Source organism: Oxyura jamaicensis, chromosome 22 (genome assembly GCF_011077185.1).
Source record: "Oxyura jamaicensis isolate SHBP4307 breed ruddy duck chromosome 22, BPBGC_Ojam_1.0, whole genome shotgun sequence".
Taxonomy (NCBI): domain Eukaryota; kingdom Metazoa; phylum Chordata; class Aves; order Anseriformes; family Anatidae; genus Oxyura; species Oxyura jamaicensis.
Window position 1 is genome coordinate 1,337,121 of NC_048914.1, and position 16,719 is coordinate 1,353,839.

Here is a 16,719-nt window from a genome sequence, read left to right on the forward strand (position 1 = left end):
GGGGGGGGTTGGGGGGGACTCAAGCCTTTTAAAGGGAGCTTCTGGGGCTTTTGGGGGGGGCTCAGGGCATCTGGGAGGAGCCTGGGGCCCTTGGGGGGTGCTGTGGGGCTTTTTAAGGGGGAAGGGGGCTTCTGGGGGCCTTTTAAAGTTATTTTTTCTGGGCTTTTCTGCGGCAGGGCCTGGAGGTCGGGGGCGCAGGGGCTGGTGCAGGGTTTGGGGCTGCGGGGACGCGGCCGTGGGGCGCGTGGGGACGCAGCGAGGCTGCGGGGAGGTCGTGCAAAAAGGGGGAGGGGGGTAGGGAGAAGGGCTGGGGGCGTGGGGGGGTTGGGAGCACTTGGGGGCAGGAGCAAACCGGGCTGGGGTCAAGCTTTTTGGGGAGGAAAAGAAGCCCAAGCCGTGAAGCGCTCCGCGTGGCGTTGTCGCGCAACGGAAAGTTTGCAGGGAGCCCTCCCCTGTTTGCTTTTCCCGAACAGGAAGAAGCTGAAGAGCACCTCCAAGTACATCTACCAGACGCTGTTCCTGAACGGCGAGAACAGCGACATCAAGATCTGCGCGCTGGGGGAGGAGTGGAACTTGCACAAGATCTATTTGTGTCAGGTGAGCCGCCTGCCCCCCGCCGCGAGCTACAGCAACGGGAGCTGATGAAGGAACGCCCAGATAACCCCCGAAATAACCCCGCAGCGCGCACGGGCGGAGGTTTCCCTCCCCTTCTTCTGCTTCCCCGTGTTTCCCACCCCGCGGTGGGCGCGACCGACGTTTTGGTGGGCTTTGGGAAACGACCCCGGGGAGCTGCGGCTCCGTGTCCCCGAGCAGCTTCCTCAGCTCCCTTCTGCTGTTCGTTTTTTAACCCGTTTGCTTTCACCTCGGCCTGTCCTGCGTGCAAACTGCCGGCAGGCGCCTCCCGACGGCCCGAGAACCCCTTCTCGCCCGTTAAACCAGCGGCTGGGGCTCTCCCGCGAGGGCGCCTCCAGGAGGGGTTTGTTCGTGGAGCCCCCCCCCCGCAACCCCCCTCGATTCCGCGTCCCTCGGGGCGCGACCCGCAGCCGCGGCTCCCGAGCTGCCCTCGAGCGACCCGTGGAGCTCTGCGTCCTTTTTCCCCGCCCGGCGCTTCCCTTCGCTTGCTTTTTCGGGGCCAGGAGCGGGGCCAAAGCTTGGCTTTTGTCTGGAAGCCTCCACCCCGGCTGCGGCACGGACTTTAAAGCAGGAGTCTGACCTCGGGAGGAGTTTATTTGAAGCCGGAAGAGAAAAAGCTCCGGAAAACCTGTGTGCCTGGCTGCTAGCTGCAGCCAAACGCAGCGCGGGGACGCGAGGAGGTGTCCGCGAGGGACGCTTGGGCTGGCTGCAGCTTTCCCGGCCTCGCAGACGACAGCAGGAGGGAATTCTGGCTTCTTTTTTTCGGTTGCCTTAACCACACGCGGTGCGGGCACGGCAAATCTTTACATCAGCCGAGGCGGGGAAGTTCCACTGCGCTCCTGCGGGACAACGCCTTTGGTTTTGGACCTGTCAGGGGGGGGTTTAAAGAGCACGGACGAGGGAGGAGAGCCCCGAGCTCTGGATGGAACACGGGGCGTGCTTTGTCGGGGCGGCCACAGCCTCGATTGCCAGCTCCCTTTTGATCTGCAGCTACCGAAGGGAGGGTGTGGGCGGGCTGAGCAGCCAGACTCAAGCGGGAGAGGCACGCCGCTGGTTAGCCCTTTGCTAATTACGGGTGGTTTTAATTGCCGTCCTGGTTCTGCCTGGTTCAGATCGCGTCCCCGGGGGCTTTTACCAGGCTTGGAAAACGGCGGCGTTGTTCTGCAGAGGCCTCCCGCACGTGAGGCTCCCGCGAGGAGGGGTTCTGTGGCCACGTTAGCGCTCTTTAAGTTGGCTTTGTCTTGGGAGGGACGCCGTGCCAGGCAGCTGAACGCCACCACCGCTCTCTCACTCCCCTTCCTCAGTTGAGGAGGGGAAGAGGTAAAGGGAAGAACAACTCACGGGTTGAGATAAGGATGGTTTAATTAAAGAGGAAAGATATTATCAATGAAATTATTAATTAAACAGTTCAACTCAAGGGAATAAAGGGAAAGGGGAAGAGGGAGGGGGAAAGGGAATAACAACACAAACCAAGTAAAGGCGATGTGGAAGTGCAGAGGAAAGCAATTCCTCTCTGCTTCCCACCAATGGGCGATGCTTGACCACGTCCTTGAAGCAGGGCCTCACCGCACGGAGCCGGTGTTTCCCAGCAAGAGCCCACCCCTCCCCTCTTCTTCCTTTTTCCACCTTTTATTGCCGAGTGTGACCCCACATGGCATGGAATATCCCTCTGGTTGGGTTAGGTCAGCTGCCCTGCTGATGTTTCCTTCTCACTTCTTTGCCCACCCCCTGGGAGGGTCAGAGAGAGTCCTGATGCTGTGCCAGCACCGCTCAGCAGCAGCCACACCACAGCCGTGGTACCGCTGCTGTTCCAGCTCCAAGCGCAGAGCGCAGCACTGCGTGGGCTGCTGCGGGGGGAGTTCACATCCCAGCCAGACCCAGTGCAACGCTCCGGCCCTGCAAAATAGCTTGGGAGGTCGGAAACACCTCTGGAAATGACTCTTAACGAAGCTGCCTCCTCGCCCGCCCGGTCGAGCCGGCTGTGTGTGTCCGAGCACCTCACTCCCCGGTGTCTGAAGTTCCGGGCTGACAGCTAAGGATCGAGGGTTGCCTTTTCCTTACGCTCTTTGCTAAAAGAATAACCCCAAAGCGAGGAGCTGCGTGGCGCAGCGAGGGCGGACTGGATGTGAACGTGGTGCCGCGGGGCGCGCTGGAGGGGTAGGAATATTTCCACCTTCAGGTGAAAATCGGGTGTTGTCTGCTGCCCCGGGCCGAAGCGCTGAGTCCCGAGGTCAGGGGATGCGGCACGGTACAAATAGACTTTATCTTTTTGATCTCTCAGGTAAACTTCAGGGAGCGATAGCATCTCAGGATGCGCGCATCTGCCGCTGAGAAGGCCAGTCATGAACCCTAGTAGAGCAGTGTATTTCACTCCATTTGGATGGAAACCAGTCAAATTCTAGTTTTTTATGCCTTGCGCTTTGTCATAAAGGTATATCTCCATAAGTGGTGTGTGTGTCTGTGTCCTTGGTATGAGGCTACGGCCTTGTACGTTCATTTGTACGTCTTGCATGCTTTTTTTTTTTGGGCTTTAATACCCAAACTGGCGTTCCCTGAGGCCTGCAGGATTTTGTTGCCCACGTTGAGGACTTGGTTCTTGGACTAATTATGCCCCCATCGGCGCTGTGGTCTGTAGGAGAAATGCTTGTGTGGCTTTTCTGGCCCTCTGAAGCTCTTTGCTTTGATCGTAGCCGTGCGGTCCAATTTTCCCGGATGCCTTTTCACTTCCCGAAGTAAAGCAATCGCGCGTGGCCCTTTTCTCCAGTACGCCGGAACGTTTCAGCTTGTGAAATGTTCCCCCGGTGCCTTTTGTTCGGCGTAGAGGGAAGCACGAGCGGTTTGGGATCCGGGGCTGCTGTGGGCGTTTTCATTCGAACGGAACCTCTTACCCGAGGTCTTTGTCTCTCGTCCCTCGTGTAGTCGGGCTACTTCTCCAGTATGTTCAGCGGATCCTGGAGAGAATCCAGCATGAACGTCATAGAGCTGGAGATTCCTGACCAGAACATTGATGTGGAAGGTAAGGGGGAGCCTTTTATCTTCACCCGAGGGTAGCACAAAGCTCGAATCTGACACACAGAATGAAAACAAACCCGCATAAATGTCAAACCATCAGGAACCTGAGGGAGGCCGGTGCTCGTTGGGTTTTGGGGTGAATTCGGGTCACCGGTAGGGCTGAGCTCACGTCGCTGCCTGTGGCTGAGGAGCTCACCTCGGCGTCTGGGCAGCAGGGAGCTCTCGAGAACAGCGTGCGTGACTTGTGGGAACCCCGGCGGCGGAGCACGTCGCCTCCTCGTCCGCCAGCTCTTGAAAAGCTCTCGAGCGGAGTGCTGGCAGGGGGCAGAGGCGAGCGCCCAAACGTTTTCCCGCGCTTCCCGTGGGGTGAAGCAGCAGTTTTATCAGGGCTGCGGAGAAATGTTCAACGTGATAGGAACACCTCTGCGTAACGCTGCCGATGGATTGCACGGAGGGATCGCGAGGTTTAGGTTCTTACCTGCTTTTATTGCTCTCCGCATTGCTCCGTGACGTGGTGGCTATTTTGGGATGGATAATGCTGTTGAGATAGCGAAATGGGCCGTATTTCACCAGTTAACGGCGTGTTTTGTGTTTGCCGTGTGCGCTTGGCTGGTAAATATTAGCTTTTTAGCTAAAGAGCAGATAAGTGGTTGTAGAGAGCGTGCACTCGAGTGCCGTGCTCGTATTTCAGGCTTCTTTCAGCTCCCCGGGTTCAACGGCCTGCCTTTGTTTGACAGCTGGGCTTTCTTTCAGCTCTCCAGGTGGCTTTCGGCTCGCTGTACAGAGACGACGTGCTGATAAAACCCAGTCGAGTAGTTGCACTTCTAGCAGCGGCCTGCATGCTGCAGCTTGTAAGTATCGAAGGCGCGGCGTTTGTGTGCTCCCCGCTCAGACAAACAGCCCGTAACGCGCGCACACGTTCCGTTTCAGCCAGATAAACGAATAATCCTCGTGTGATAAGTGGAAAAGAAAGCCCAGCACAGGGCACTGGTTTTGTTTCAAAGCGCTGCGGCTGAGACTGGGTTGGAATATTAAGTGCGATTTTGGGGATCCTGTCTGGAGGTAGATTAAAGGAGGCTTTCCCAGCTCGTTTGTTCTGCCCTGGGGGTATTCATCAAGCTGTTCTTCCAAGTGAGACAGCCTCGAGAAAAACTTAAGCTATTTTTCTGGGGCATCATCTAGATAACGCAGCGCAGGTCACTGTGGGGCGTGTGACTCGGGCAGTAGCTCGGGCATGAAGACTTGTACTGCGTAATCTCTCGCGCTTCCTGTTTGGAAAATTACACCTCGAATATTTGTGGTTATTTTTTTTTTTTCTGTCTCCGCAGGATGGCTTAATCCAGCAATGCGGTGAAACGATGAAGGAAACCATTAATGCAAAAACTGTGTGTGGTTATTATAATTCAGCGGGGACCTACGGGTTAGACTCCGTGAAGAAAAAGTACGAAGTTGCTTTCTCCCAGCTGCTTTGTGCGCCGCTAATGAGAAGCGTGAAGTCACAACCAGGAAAATGTCAGCTCTGATTTCCTTTAAAGCCGTCTAAATCGAGCTCCGCTCACCCTGTTTAGTTTTCCAGTTTCTCCTACGATCACCTGCCTTAAAATTAACGTGGGTTGTAGTAGATCGATTCCCCTGTGCTGTAAAAGCTTTGCTTACCAGAGTGTGTTAGGAAAGACGATCTGTTTTATCTCCAGTGTAGCAAGAAAATAGCATTTGTGATTACGGAGCGTTTCCGAGCGAAGCCGCTCCGGTATTAAAAACGGGAGGTTCGCTTGATCTTAATTGGGAGGGATAAATCCGTGGTTGGGAGCGGAGTGCTGAGGTTGGGGCTTCTGCTTCCTTCTGCCCTGAATCGGAGCTTTCTGTGGCAGTTTTTGAGTTTGGAGTTTAGCTTTTGCTGTACCCCGGGGGGGAACTGATCCAGTGCCGTGATCTCGGGGAGCCCGAGCAACCGTTGCAGAAATGTTGGCGTGTGTAGGAAAAAAACGAAGGTACTCATTCCTTGCTTTTAATCTAGGTGCCTTGAATGGCTCTTGAATAACCTGATGACTCACCAGAGTGTTGAGCTCTTCAAAGAACTCAGGTATTCAGGCTTCAGTTAACTTCCAGTGATAAAGTACACGTTTTTTTTTCCCGAAGCGTGAACCTTACTGCACATAACCTCCCAGGCTATTGATGCTTGTTACCTAACTCTTCTTGTCCCTGTGCTGTCTGACAGAACTTGTGTTTCTTTGTTTTTTCAGCATAAGCCTCATGAAGCAGCTGATCAGCTCCTCTAACCTATTTGTAATGCAAGTGGAAATGGACGTGTACACTGCCCTCAAAAAGGTACTCGGCGAGGGGCCTGGGGCGTTGATGCGCTCCTGCAGCGGCCGCTTCACGAAGCGGCCAGTTTCAGCCCTTTTGGTATTTACTGCAGGGAAAATGGGGCATCAGAAACTGTCGTAGGAACGGCCGCGCCGTGACGATGTCACTTTGGTAACGAGTGCGTGGCTTCTTCTCCGGTGGGCTTACTGAGTTTGTCTGTTTCACCTAGTGGATGTTCCTTCAGCTAGTGCCTTCTTGGAACGGGTCTCTGAAGCAGCTCTTGTCCGAAGCTGATGCCTGGTTTGCCAAGCGCAGGAAGGGTGAGGACGGGTGGATTGGCTGACGGGGCCTCGGGCTGCTGCAGATGTGGGTTAGAAATAAAATGTGACGGCCCGCCTCCGTCTCCAGCCTTTCCCGTTTGCTCTGGGAAGGCTTTTCTCTGCCAGCAGGCCAAAAATCGTGGGGTGCTTTGGGTTGGGAGGGAGCTTAAAGATCATCCTGTCCGACCCCTGCCTCCAGCCCCATCCAGCCTGGCCTTGAGCACCTCCAGGGCACCCCCAGCTCCTCCTTGTAACTTTCCCAGGTCGATAAATTAAAACTCAGACGGAAATAGGACCTGGAAAGTCCTTAAGTTGTGACCCGGGTCTGCTGCCTTGCAGATTTTGAGGATGACATTGCATTCCTGGAATCGGAGCAGGGGAACGCGTTCCTGTCGGTGTTCACACACCTGAGGCTGCAGTACATCATCAGCGACCTGGCATCGGCGCGAATTATCGAGAGAGACTCCCTCATACCCTCAGGTGAGCGAGCACCCAGCCGGTCGAGTTCCCTGCGCTTCTCGTCTGCCTTCCCCCGGAGTAACCGGGGAGATCCGGGTGCGCTGCCTCGCCTCAGCGCTTCCCGGTTGGTCTTCAAAGCCTAAACTGTGGCTGCAGACTCAGCAGAAGCTGAATATTTACATGCATCAGAGTCTTAATAGGCGCGTACGTAGGTGTGGTAAGTGTTCTGCCGGGCTGTCAGGTTATCAGGATGTGCTGTAATCAATACTTGGTGCATTACCAGGCTTTAAGTGGCTCCAGAGACCCAGATGTGGAAAGAAAAATCCTTTTAAGAGAGCAAAACTCGCTGTGGCTCGGTTGTTTTCTAGCCAGTGTCTTTCTAAAACGAGTTGGGCAGTTTTTAATAGGTTTTGGAATAATTCCTGGCGATGAAAACAAAAACTCAGGACACTGCAAGCTTCTCCCATCTCAAAAGGCCAATGCTACTCGCCAGCAGATAATTCAGGCTACTTTTAAAGGAGCTAGGACAGCCAACTCCTCTGCTCTTGGATTTTCCTTTTTGCGCTTTGCCTGGCCTAAGTTAAATCCTGTTTCTCGATGCCGGTGCTTTTGGAAGCCTGTGGAATTCCGTGTCAGTGTTGCTGTCGCTTCCTGCCGATAACGTCATCAAGAAATACCGAACAACGAAAGGCCCCCCTCTCGCCTTGCTGCTGCAGTCTGAGCTCACAGGCAGGTTTTGCTCTTGGAGGCTGCACAGACCTGGCTGCTGGCGGGCGAATAAGGCTGGAAACGAGTTGCCAGGCTGGGGTCTCACTCGGAAATACCCTCCCGCTGTCTTTCATCCTGTGAAGCAGCTGCGCCCTCCCCACTTCTCTTTTTTCTCCTCAGTTTAACGTGCTCCCTGTAGCAGTGGCCTTCAGATGCTCTGCCTTGGAATTTGCCTCCTGGTATCCTTGTTCTGGTCTCTTACAGTTGATTCCTAGCCTTAAATTCTGCATCTGAACTCCCGGACAGGTTTATTTTCCCTCTTTCTTTGACACAACTTTGATTTTTTGGTGTCTGCCCCCGCTCTGCCTGTCCGTTCACCTGCACCTCGGTGTGTCTGGAGGTGCAGGTGCCAGGCATCAATTAAGGCCGCTTCACTGAGCTGTTTATCACTCTTGGTTATTTGTACCTTCCCGACATCCGCGTTCTTTCTGCCCGTGCTTGTAGCCCTGGGCTTTTGCCACCCGTAAATATTTAACCCGCCTTTCAGTTACGCTGTAGAATTGCAAGGATTTCATCTCGGGCTGGCTCCCTCCTTCGTGCCTCCACAGATGGCAGCACCGCGATACCTCGGTGCCAAACCGGGCTCGGCGGGGTGTTTGTCGTGAAGCCCGCTGGCCTCATCAAAAAGGGTTTGACCCTTCGCAAACGATTTGACCCTTTCCTCGTCACGGAGCTGACGCAGCGAGCGTCCCTTTGCCTGGTTTGCCTCCCGCGTGCCGCTGTGCCCTGTCTTCTGCCAGCAGTGACGGTTCGGTTGCTGGCAGTCTTCCCTCAGGAGGCAGCCTCCGATGGAGTGGATGTGGACATCTGCTGCTGCCTGCAGGCTCTGGCTTTCCCTGCTCCCAGTTCTGGCTCGGATTAATCCCGTAAGAGGTGGGGAAGAGCCTTGTCTCTTACCCGAAACCTGACCGAGTAAAATACGGAGCGACTCCGTGCTCCAAACGCCTCTGAAAAGGTGTCCTGGGGCCAGCAGGGGGAGGCAGCGCACTTCAGAGGGCTGCGGTGAGCCGGGGGCCGGGCTGGGGACGCTTTGGTCGCTTCTGCCCAGCAGGTGGGGCAGTGCTGGGGCAGCAACCGATGACATTCTGCGTTACACACAAAAATACCCGAAGAACAGATCTGTTCTTCTGCTGCGGGACGTTTGATACGCCTAAGTGACTTGGGAAGCAAGTAGGATCCCCCTGCTGAGTGCTCTTCAGGTTGATGTTGGCCGAGGTTGGAAGGCAGGTGCCAAAACATCTTGGTTCTGCAACAAAAAATAAAGCAGCGTTGGGCGACGACCCTGTAAAGCCTCGCCTGCTTTACTGATGACACGGCAGAATTGCCGACCACTCGCGTGGCTCTGCCGGCTTGTGAGTAAGAAGGAAAACCAGGAAAAAAACCAAAAACAACCAGAAATGTGCTGCTGGAATCCCTTCTCTTCGTGTTGCTGTTAGCGTGTCCCAGAATGGCAGTGCTCAGCCTCTCCTTAACGTTCTTCTGGGGATCAGTAACCGTCCCCACGCAAAACCAGCAGCCAGCTTCCCGTGCACGTCGAAGCAAGAGCGATCCCTAAATCGTTACCGCTTTAATTGCAGTCGCGAAGCCGATTGCCTGTGCCTAATGAAAAGCAGGGAGCAATTTTCGCTTGGTCGCAGGGAAGAACAAAATGTTTACGCTTTCAGGGCTGAGCTGTGATAAGCGCTGCAGCAGGGGCTCGGACGCTTGGCAGTCGCCCGGAGGGAAAGGCAGCTGAGCGTGTGGTTAGTGCGGTATCCGGTGTTTGCTCTACCTCTGATTATTAATTTAAGGACCCAACAAAAAAAAAGCCTGAATTCCAAGGGAGCTGGGAGCACGGGAGGGCAGGACGACAAAGCCTGGAGCTCTCTGCGGGCGCCGTGAAGCCGTGCTGCTGGGCTCGGTGCTCGCGAGCCCTCGCGATGCGTTGATCTCTCTCCTTGCAGCCCAGACCTGTAGCGAGACGAGGAACTTCTGCTCATCGGTTAAAAAAGAGGCTCGGATAAGTCTTGGCGGTGCCCTCTGGAGCAGAGAGCTGGCGGGCAGCGCGGGGGTGGTTGTGCTGTAAGCTGCTGGCTGCGGCGCGTTGTGACGTGGGAGCCTCCTAGATTATTCCAGGCCAGTGTTCTCGGGAAGGGAAAGAACAAAACGGCGTGGTGAGCAGTGGAGAGAAACGGGGCAGCTCCTGCTTTGCGCTCTGCACGCGCGTGGGAGCTGCAGCAGGGGCCGCAGTACCGTACGGCGGGCTCCCAGCGGGGTCCGTTCTTGTTTGCGTGGAGGGGACGTAAGAGCCGATCCGTCGGGGGTCTGCCGAGCGACACCTTCCTCCTCCCGTTCCACCTGGTCACGTCTGAGCGTTTCCTGAGCGCTGCTTTCCCTCCTCGTGTTTACGAGCTCGCAGATGAGCTGCAGACGAAACATGAAGTGGGAAAACGGGGGCAGTGCGTGTGCGTGTGTTAAAGAACAGAAGGAAACTGCCCTGCCTCCCGCGTTTTGTCTCCCTTTGAGCTCGCTCATTCTGTCCCTTCACTGGGAAGTTCTCCTTAAGCCATTTTTACACCTTCTGTTGTACTTTTTGATCCCAAATCTCGGCTTTTTAAGCTAGCGGGGCGAGGGCTGGCTTAAAACTTCGTTGGGAACATGTAAGGAGAGCTCAGCAGCGATCTCACTTCCCCCTTTTATCATCCTCATCAGCTACGTGCTTCGTACCAAGCTCCTGGTGGCTCTCGCTGTTCCTTTCATCGCAGTCCTTCCTCTGCAGTCTGTTCTCGTCCGTGACCTTGCGTACCCGCCCCTTTTGTTATCTCGACTAAGAACTTACACACCGTGCTTTTGGGTGCCTGTGGTCCCTTTTTGTGTAGCTGTTCATTTGTGTTTTGCTTTATCTCTTGGCTGCAGTTGTTGAGCTGATAAAACCTTCCCCGTGCACTCAAAGCCCCGATTCAGGTTTATTCCTGGCAGCTTTTTCACGCTGTCTGGGAAGAGTCGCTGCTTCCTTTCCCTTTTCTTCGCTTTTCCTCTCGCTCAGATGGCGCAGAGCTGTGGCGGCGCCTCAGGGGAAGCAGCACCCGCTGATCTCTCGAGGTCCCTTCCACCCCCGACAACCGGGGCTTGTTAACGAGCTCCTCTGCTCGCCAGAACCTCGCGTGCCGAGCAAATCTATCCGCTTGCCTCCTCCCCGGCAGTCACCAGCGCTCGGTAAGACAAGCGCCGTGCTGAGCCGCTCGGTGGTAGCTGCTGGATCGTACCCCTGCTGCCTGGAGGCCAACGCCACGCGTCCCCTCCCGCTGGTGGGTTAGCTCAGGCCGCTCAGTTAGCGAGCGTAAGCTTAATTAGTTCAATGTAACCTCGTTTCTATTTCAAATGTTTGTGAACATCCCCCCCCCCCCCTCCCGGCTCCGAAGACACCACCAAGCTCATTTATGTTTTTTTAATTTTAGAATGGCTGTCCTCTGTTTACAAACAGCAGTGGTTTGCCATGCTCAGAGCAGAACAAGACAATGATATTGGGTAGGTATATTCCAGGCTTTCCTTTCTTTCTTTCTTAAATCGGAAACCTTCCTCTCGTGTAAACTCTGCCGTGCTCAGCGGTTGGAGTTGACGTTACCGAGGGGTGGGGGGAAGGATGTTTTGGTTTTAAACTGTTCACTGTGGAGCCATCTGTTCCTCGGGCCGGCGGACCCCTGGCCTTTACGCAGTAAATTACACCTCTAGAGGTAAATGCTGATGCTTTTTTTCCTCTATTTTTTCCTTTGTTGGTTTACGCTTGTCTAGTTTACGCTTTAAGGGTGATTTTAGGAAAGGTCCTGCAGGTGCAGAAGCCACCTTTCCTCTTCTGCTCCCCGGGCGAGGCGTACCAGCGGCTGTGGCGCGGGGCGAGCGGCCGTCTCGGCGCAGAAGGCCGCTTGTCACCTCGTGTTTGTGCGGGGGGTGGCTGCACGCTCACCTCTGCTCCTGCCTCTGCCGCGCAGTGAGCGCGGGCTCGGCGCCTCGCCGCCCGCTCGCCTCGTTCCCCTCTCGTTTCACAGCCTTCCCCCTCCGGCGTCCGGCCGCTCGCTCTCCCCGCTGCCGGCGCCTCGAGGTGCAACAGCTGTCGAGGAAGCTCCACGACGTGCCAGCGGCGCGCACGCGGCGCTTCTGTGCCCTCCGAAGGTCTGCGCGTGGCCGTGTTTCGTTGTAACTCCCCGACCCCGTGGGATTTGGGCAGCGAGGCGCGCTGACTTCGCCTGCGTTACGCCCCTCTGGGGGATCGTGAGCCGTTTCTTCCCCTTCCGCTTGCTTTTTGCCCCGTGGAGCAGGTTCCTCGCTCTCTTCCAAAGATCGAAACGGTGGCGAAATGCAGCAGGGCACTTGCTCCTGCCTCTTGTCTTCTCACCTCGGTTTCAGCGCGCTTTGTGGAGGACAGAAGTCAGGTCAGGCTGCGATACGTGTGTCACTGCCTCTCACACACCCAGAAACGGCCTCGTTGGTGTTCCCCGAGCCATTTTGTTAGCCCGGCGGTTGCCGTTCAGATGAGCACGCGTGATTGCGGAGCTGGGCTTAATTTATTAATCGCAGTCTGAAGAGCGTCAGAGCCCTGAAGCGAACCGAAGGCCGTGCAGTCTGTGGCGGTGCTGCCTGGCAGAGCTGCACGCAGGAGGACGGGGGAGTGGCAGAAGCGAAGGGCGGGCGCTGCCTGGATGCGTTTGGCTGTGAGCTGCGAAGAGTTTTGCAGCTGGAGGTCCGGCCTGGCTCCCTGCAGAGCCCCCAGCAGCCCTGTTCCTAAATGCCTTCGGTCTGAGGCCCTTCGCCCTTTAGCCCCGTGGCTTAATTGTGTATTGTACAGGAGGAATTTCCGTAAGCTCTGTTCCGTGTAATCACGTAGCGGGGTAACAACTCCCCACAACTCCGGCTGGGGTCGTTTGGCCAAGATCTTGAAGAATTGGTTCTTGGGCAACAGCTTCAGGAAGCGGTGCGGGCCGTGGCCGTGAGGCTCTTCAGCTCCTGCACTTGAAGGCAGGGGGGGTCGTAGCTGAGTTCCGATACGCCTGTTGTCTCGGGAAGCCTTTTGCTGTTGGATACATCCACAGCTTGCCAAGAAACGGACACACCTCGTGAAACCCGGCCTCATGAAACACGTTTCATGAAGGAGATGGAAAGGAAATGGAAACACGTCATGAAACCCTGACGTGCAATATAAGGGACCTCAGGTAACGCGAGGCTGAGCGCTGACCGCCGCCAAACGCCCGCCACAAGATGAGGTTGTGCGTGCTGCTTTCTGCTGCTGGCAGCGTGACCGTGGGGATTGCCGGCCGTCGGTACGCGCCGCTGAGAAGGCAGATCTTGCACGAGCTGAAGTGCAGCTGACGGGGATCCCGGCGGCTCAAAGCGAGGAGCTTCCGCGCTCGGCCGCGGCGCTGGCGATCTGGGTGACTCTCGGAACGCGCGGGGTGTTTTGCCAGGGCTTTCTCGTTTGTCTGCTTTTCTCTTTTGCAGCTTGTAATGGCTAAAACTGCAAATCTCCGGGAGAGAAAGCTGCGCTCCCGGGGCGGGCACCTTTCCACCCGAGTCTTTCCTTCTGGCGCTCAGCGCCGAGGTCCCCGCTGGCGGGAGGCGCAGCGTTTCGTCTCGGTGCACCTCAGCTTCCGAGCAGCTCGCTGGTTTGGGGTGGCGTCCAGGTTGCTGTTGGTTTCGTAGCCAGTCACGGCCGATTGTCTTGGACCACGCTGCCCTCCGGAGCCCTGTGGCAGGGAGACGTGTGCCTGCAGAGCGCTCCCCGCGACTGCGCGCTGTCTGCCGAGGCCGAGTCTCGCCCGAGCTCCTGCGACCGCTTCTCTGTGCTGCTGGCGAGCCGTGCTGACAGCTCTGGTGAGGTGCCCGTGGGGGAAAACTCGTCTCAGAGGGCAAAGACGCGTGTCTGGTGTCTCGTGTTCCTTGCGTCAAAGCAAATAGTCGGGGCGTTTATCCCACCCGGAGCTAGAGGACAGTGAAGGTTCCGTAAGGCCCCGCTTTGACCCAGCGCTGCTCCCCTTCCTCCCCCAGCTCCCGCCCGCCTCAGGCGTGTTTTTTCCCATCGAGGTGAGGAGGAAAACTTGGTAACCCGGACAAAACGTGAGGTCCGGCTCCCGCTGAGCCGGAGCGAGGCCCCGTTTTGGTACCTCACCGCGTAATTCCACCTGCTGCTTCGGAGGCTGCCGCTACAGCGAGGTCAGGGGGCTTTGAAATCCGTGCTGGGGCTTGCTCTTGATAACGGGGAGGAAAAGACGTTCCTCTTTGCTTCGGTAGGTTGCATTCTGAAGGACTAAGCGTTAATTGTTGACTCTTTTCCAGAATTCTCAAATTCTGGAGTATCACCCTGGAGTTTGTGCCTTTGAAATGTGCCCGCTCGAGGTTTCCTCCTTGTGCCCGAGTGGATCACGTTTTTTTTTTTTAACTTAACCTTTGTTCCGGGACAGCTGTGAGGGACATCTCAGGCCCGCAACTGGGATCGTTGCTACTCCCCTGGGCTTTTGGCAGCGTTTAAGAATGAAACAGAATAACCTGGCCGCTCGCTAAGCGTGCGGTAGGCCAGGGGAAGTGGTTAAAGCTGGAAGCTTTGCATCTTCCGAGGCTGCTTGAGGATCTGGGGGGGGGGGGGGAGAATACTAATGTCTGTCTGAACATTGTGTGCGAGTGTTTTTGAAATCTGTCAGTAATGAAACAGAAGGAAATCTTTTATCGTCGGGGCTGGATTCAGGTCAGCTACGTAACCAGTTCAGCCAGACGACGTGGAAAAAGCACGCAGGAGGCGCTCGGGTGAATTTGGCTGACACGACTGGCTCATTTGCTTAACTTGTTCCTAAAATACTTGATCTTCCCGGGTTAGGTTTTACAGAAACAGGTAAAGTTTGTTCATAAAAGCTACGGCCACGAATTCTTGTGGTGTACGCCCCGTAGGAAGACAAGTGCAGCTGACGGCACGTTGTGTGACACCGGGGGGGGGGGGTTACAACGTGTGGGGGTTGCCTCTCGTCGGGATTTATGCCCTCACTTCGGGCGCGTTTCACCAGCCTGAGTGCAGGCCTTTCTGGCAGCCGCTGTCTATTTGGTGAGCCACCCAACCGTGTTTCACGTTCCCCGAGTACCGTACCCCCGGAAAACCGCGACTGATTTTCCTTGGGTCGGATCTGCGGGGCTAGGAAAGGCGTTGGAGCACCAGCGGGAAGCTGCTGGGCGAGATGAGTCCCCGTTTGTACGGGAGGACGGAATCGAGAGGCTTGCAGCGCGCTGCGAGCACCGAGGGACAACTTTTTTTAGTCGAGTTGCATAACCAGCCACTTGGGAAATCGGTCGGGATGCCTCTCGGGGCACTTCTGCATCGTGCTGCTGCTGCGCCGAGCTCGCAGCTGTTGCCCAACAGCGGCGCTCGGTTGTGCGTACGCCTAGCAAGGCGTTGAAAAATGCCTTTGGAAAGGGCATTTCAGGGGGGAGTGGAGAGCAACGACAAAATGTCCTCATCTGGAGCAGTTCTTTGGCAAAAGCCCTGCCTAAGCGGGCGGTAACAACCCGGTCTGTGATGCAGGTTTGAGGTAGTTTGATGTTCGTGGGGTAACTCGGGTGGGAGAGGACCCCGAGAAGTCACCTGCACGCCCCTGCTGTGGGGTCAGCCCTCACACTCGGGCCTCTTCAACTTCCCCATGCTGAAGTAACAAAGAAAGCTGTTCCGCTGGCCTTAAAGATGAACTTGTTTGTGTTTTTCTTGCAGGCCTCAAGAAATAAATAAAGAGGAACTGGAAGGAAACAGCATGAGGTGTGGTAGAAAGCTTGCGAAGGACGGTGATGTAAGTACGGCGTGCGGCTTAGCGCATCGCTGGCATGGCTCAGACACGTTAGCTATTTGCAAAACACGTCGGTCTGAATTGTCAGCCTGCATCAAGAAGGTGGAACGGGGGTGAAAGAAATGCCTTTGTTCTTCCTAGAAGGCCGAAAACGCTTGTTGTGTGTGAGATGAGTAAGGAGTTAGTGTTTTAATTGTGCTGGTGCGCTGCAAGCAAGCCCATGTTTGGAGAAACTGGCGGCGTGCGAGGAGAGGGAACGTTGCCGTGACTTGTCATCTGGGACTCGTAAAGCGCACGTGGCTAAAGTAGAGCCCTGCTCGCTGACGCCTCTTTGTTGGCGTGGAAAAGGAAGCTTTCTAGAGCCGACGTGTAAAAGCCCCAGCCAGAACCCCCGTGCGTTCCTTTGTGCGCGCCTTTAGGGAAAAGGCCTCGTGGGGAAAAGGCCTCGTAGGGAAAAGGCCTGAAGTCACTGCACCTGAGGGTGTCGCGCTCAAGGGAGCGCGTTGGGTGCGAACGGGACCCGCAGCTGCGTGCTGTGCCGAGCCGTGGTGCTGGTGTCGAGGACACAGAAGCGTTTTATACGTGTGTGCAGCGTGCTTTCCGCGTCTGGAAGGCAGCTGCTGCTGAGCTCGTCTCCGAGTCCTCGCTCTGACACCTGATGTTTCGGGTGGCCGTTCACGAGGCTCGTAGCAAGCGCTCAGCCTGCCCTGTGCTCTGCTTCTGCCCTTCAGTACTGCTGGCGGTGGACTGGCTTCAACTTCGGCTTCGACCTCCTCGTCACGTACACCAACCGCTACATCATTTTCAAGCGGAATACGCTCAATCAGCCGTGCAGCGGGTCGGTCAGCCTGCAGCCTCGGAGAAACATAGCCTTCAGGTAACAGCCAACACTTCAGGCCCCGTGGTGTGCGCTAACACCTGTTGCCTCCACCCGGTCTTGCCATCTGTGCTTGCGTTTGATTTTGCTGCCATCAAGTTGGTTATTCTGTCTCCTTGGGAAAACAAAGTTTGGGAACCAAAGCGACGTAACTATTGTTGTATTCTCAGGTTACGTCTGGCCTCTTTTGACAGCAGTGGGAAAATAATTTGCAGTAGAACAACAGGGTATCAGATCCTAACCCTAGAGAAGGACCAGGTACGTTTGTGGATTTTTCGAGCTGTTGAACTTGAATTGCAGAGTCCAAGGCATTAAAAAAAAAAACAATGCTGAGAAGTCAAGAGTGCTCCTGGAGAGCTGTTGTTCTTTTTGTCGCTGATGTGGAATGTAAAGTGCTGCTTTTATAGGGAGTGGAAGATCAAGCTAATGCAGGAAGTGTAAGTAGAGAAGGATATTGTGGATTTCATTAGTGCTGCTATAATGAGATTAGTTCCCATGGTGCCGCTGAAACTACCTGCTGCTGGTGTCGTGCTCGGGTGGCCGCTCGCTT

General features: G+C 55.7%; 1 protein-coding gene across 1 annotated transcript in view; it reads left to right on the top strand.

Annotated features, from left to right (window-relative positions):
• The window catches only part of GMCL1 (germ cell-less 1, spermatogenesis associated), an 88,833-nt gene that overhangs the window by 70,083 nt on the left and 2,031 nt on the right, over nt 1-16,719 (top strand). Inside the window, exons 2-13 of the mRNA XM_035344992.1 lie at nt 345-597; nt 3,553-3,649; nt 4,399-4,496; nt 4,974-5,086; nt 5,663-5,728; nt 5,889-5,973; nt 6,182-6,272; nt 6,612-6,752; nt 10,937-11,006; nt 15,220-15,295; nt 16,024-16,169; nt 16,340-16,427. Of these exons, the coding sequence (XP_035200883.1) occupies nt 345-597; nt 3,553-3,649; nt 4,399-4,496; nt 4,974-5,086; nt 5,663-5,728; nt 5,889-5,973; nt 6,182-6,272; nt 6,612-6,752; nt 10,937-11,006; nt 15,220-15,295; nt 16,024-16,169; nt 16,340-16,427 (1,324 nt within the window). The remainder of the gene's footprint in view (nt 1-344; nt 598-3,552; nt 3,650-4,398; nt 4,497-4,973; nt 5,087-5,662; nt 5,729-5,888; nt 5,974-6,181; nt 6,273-6,611; nt 6,753-10,936; nt 11,007-15,219; nt 15,296-16,023; nt 16,170-16,339; nt 16,428-16,719) is intronic.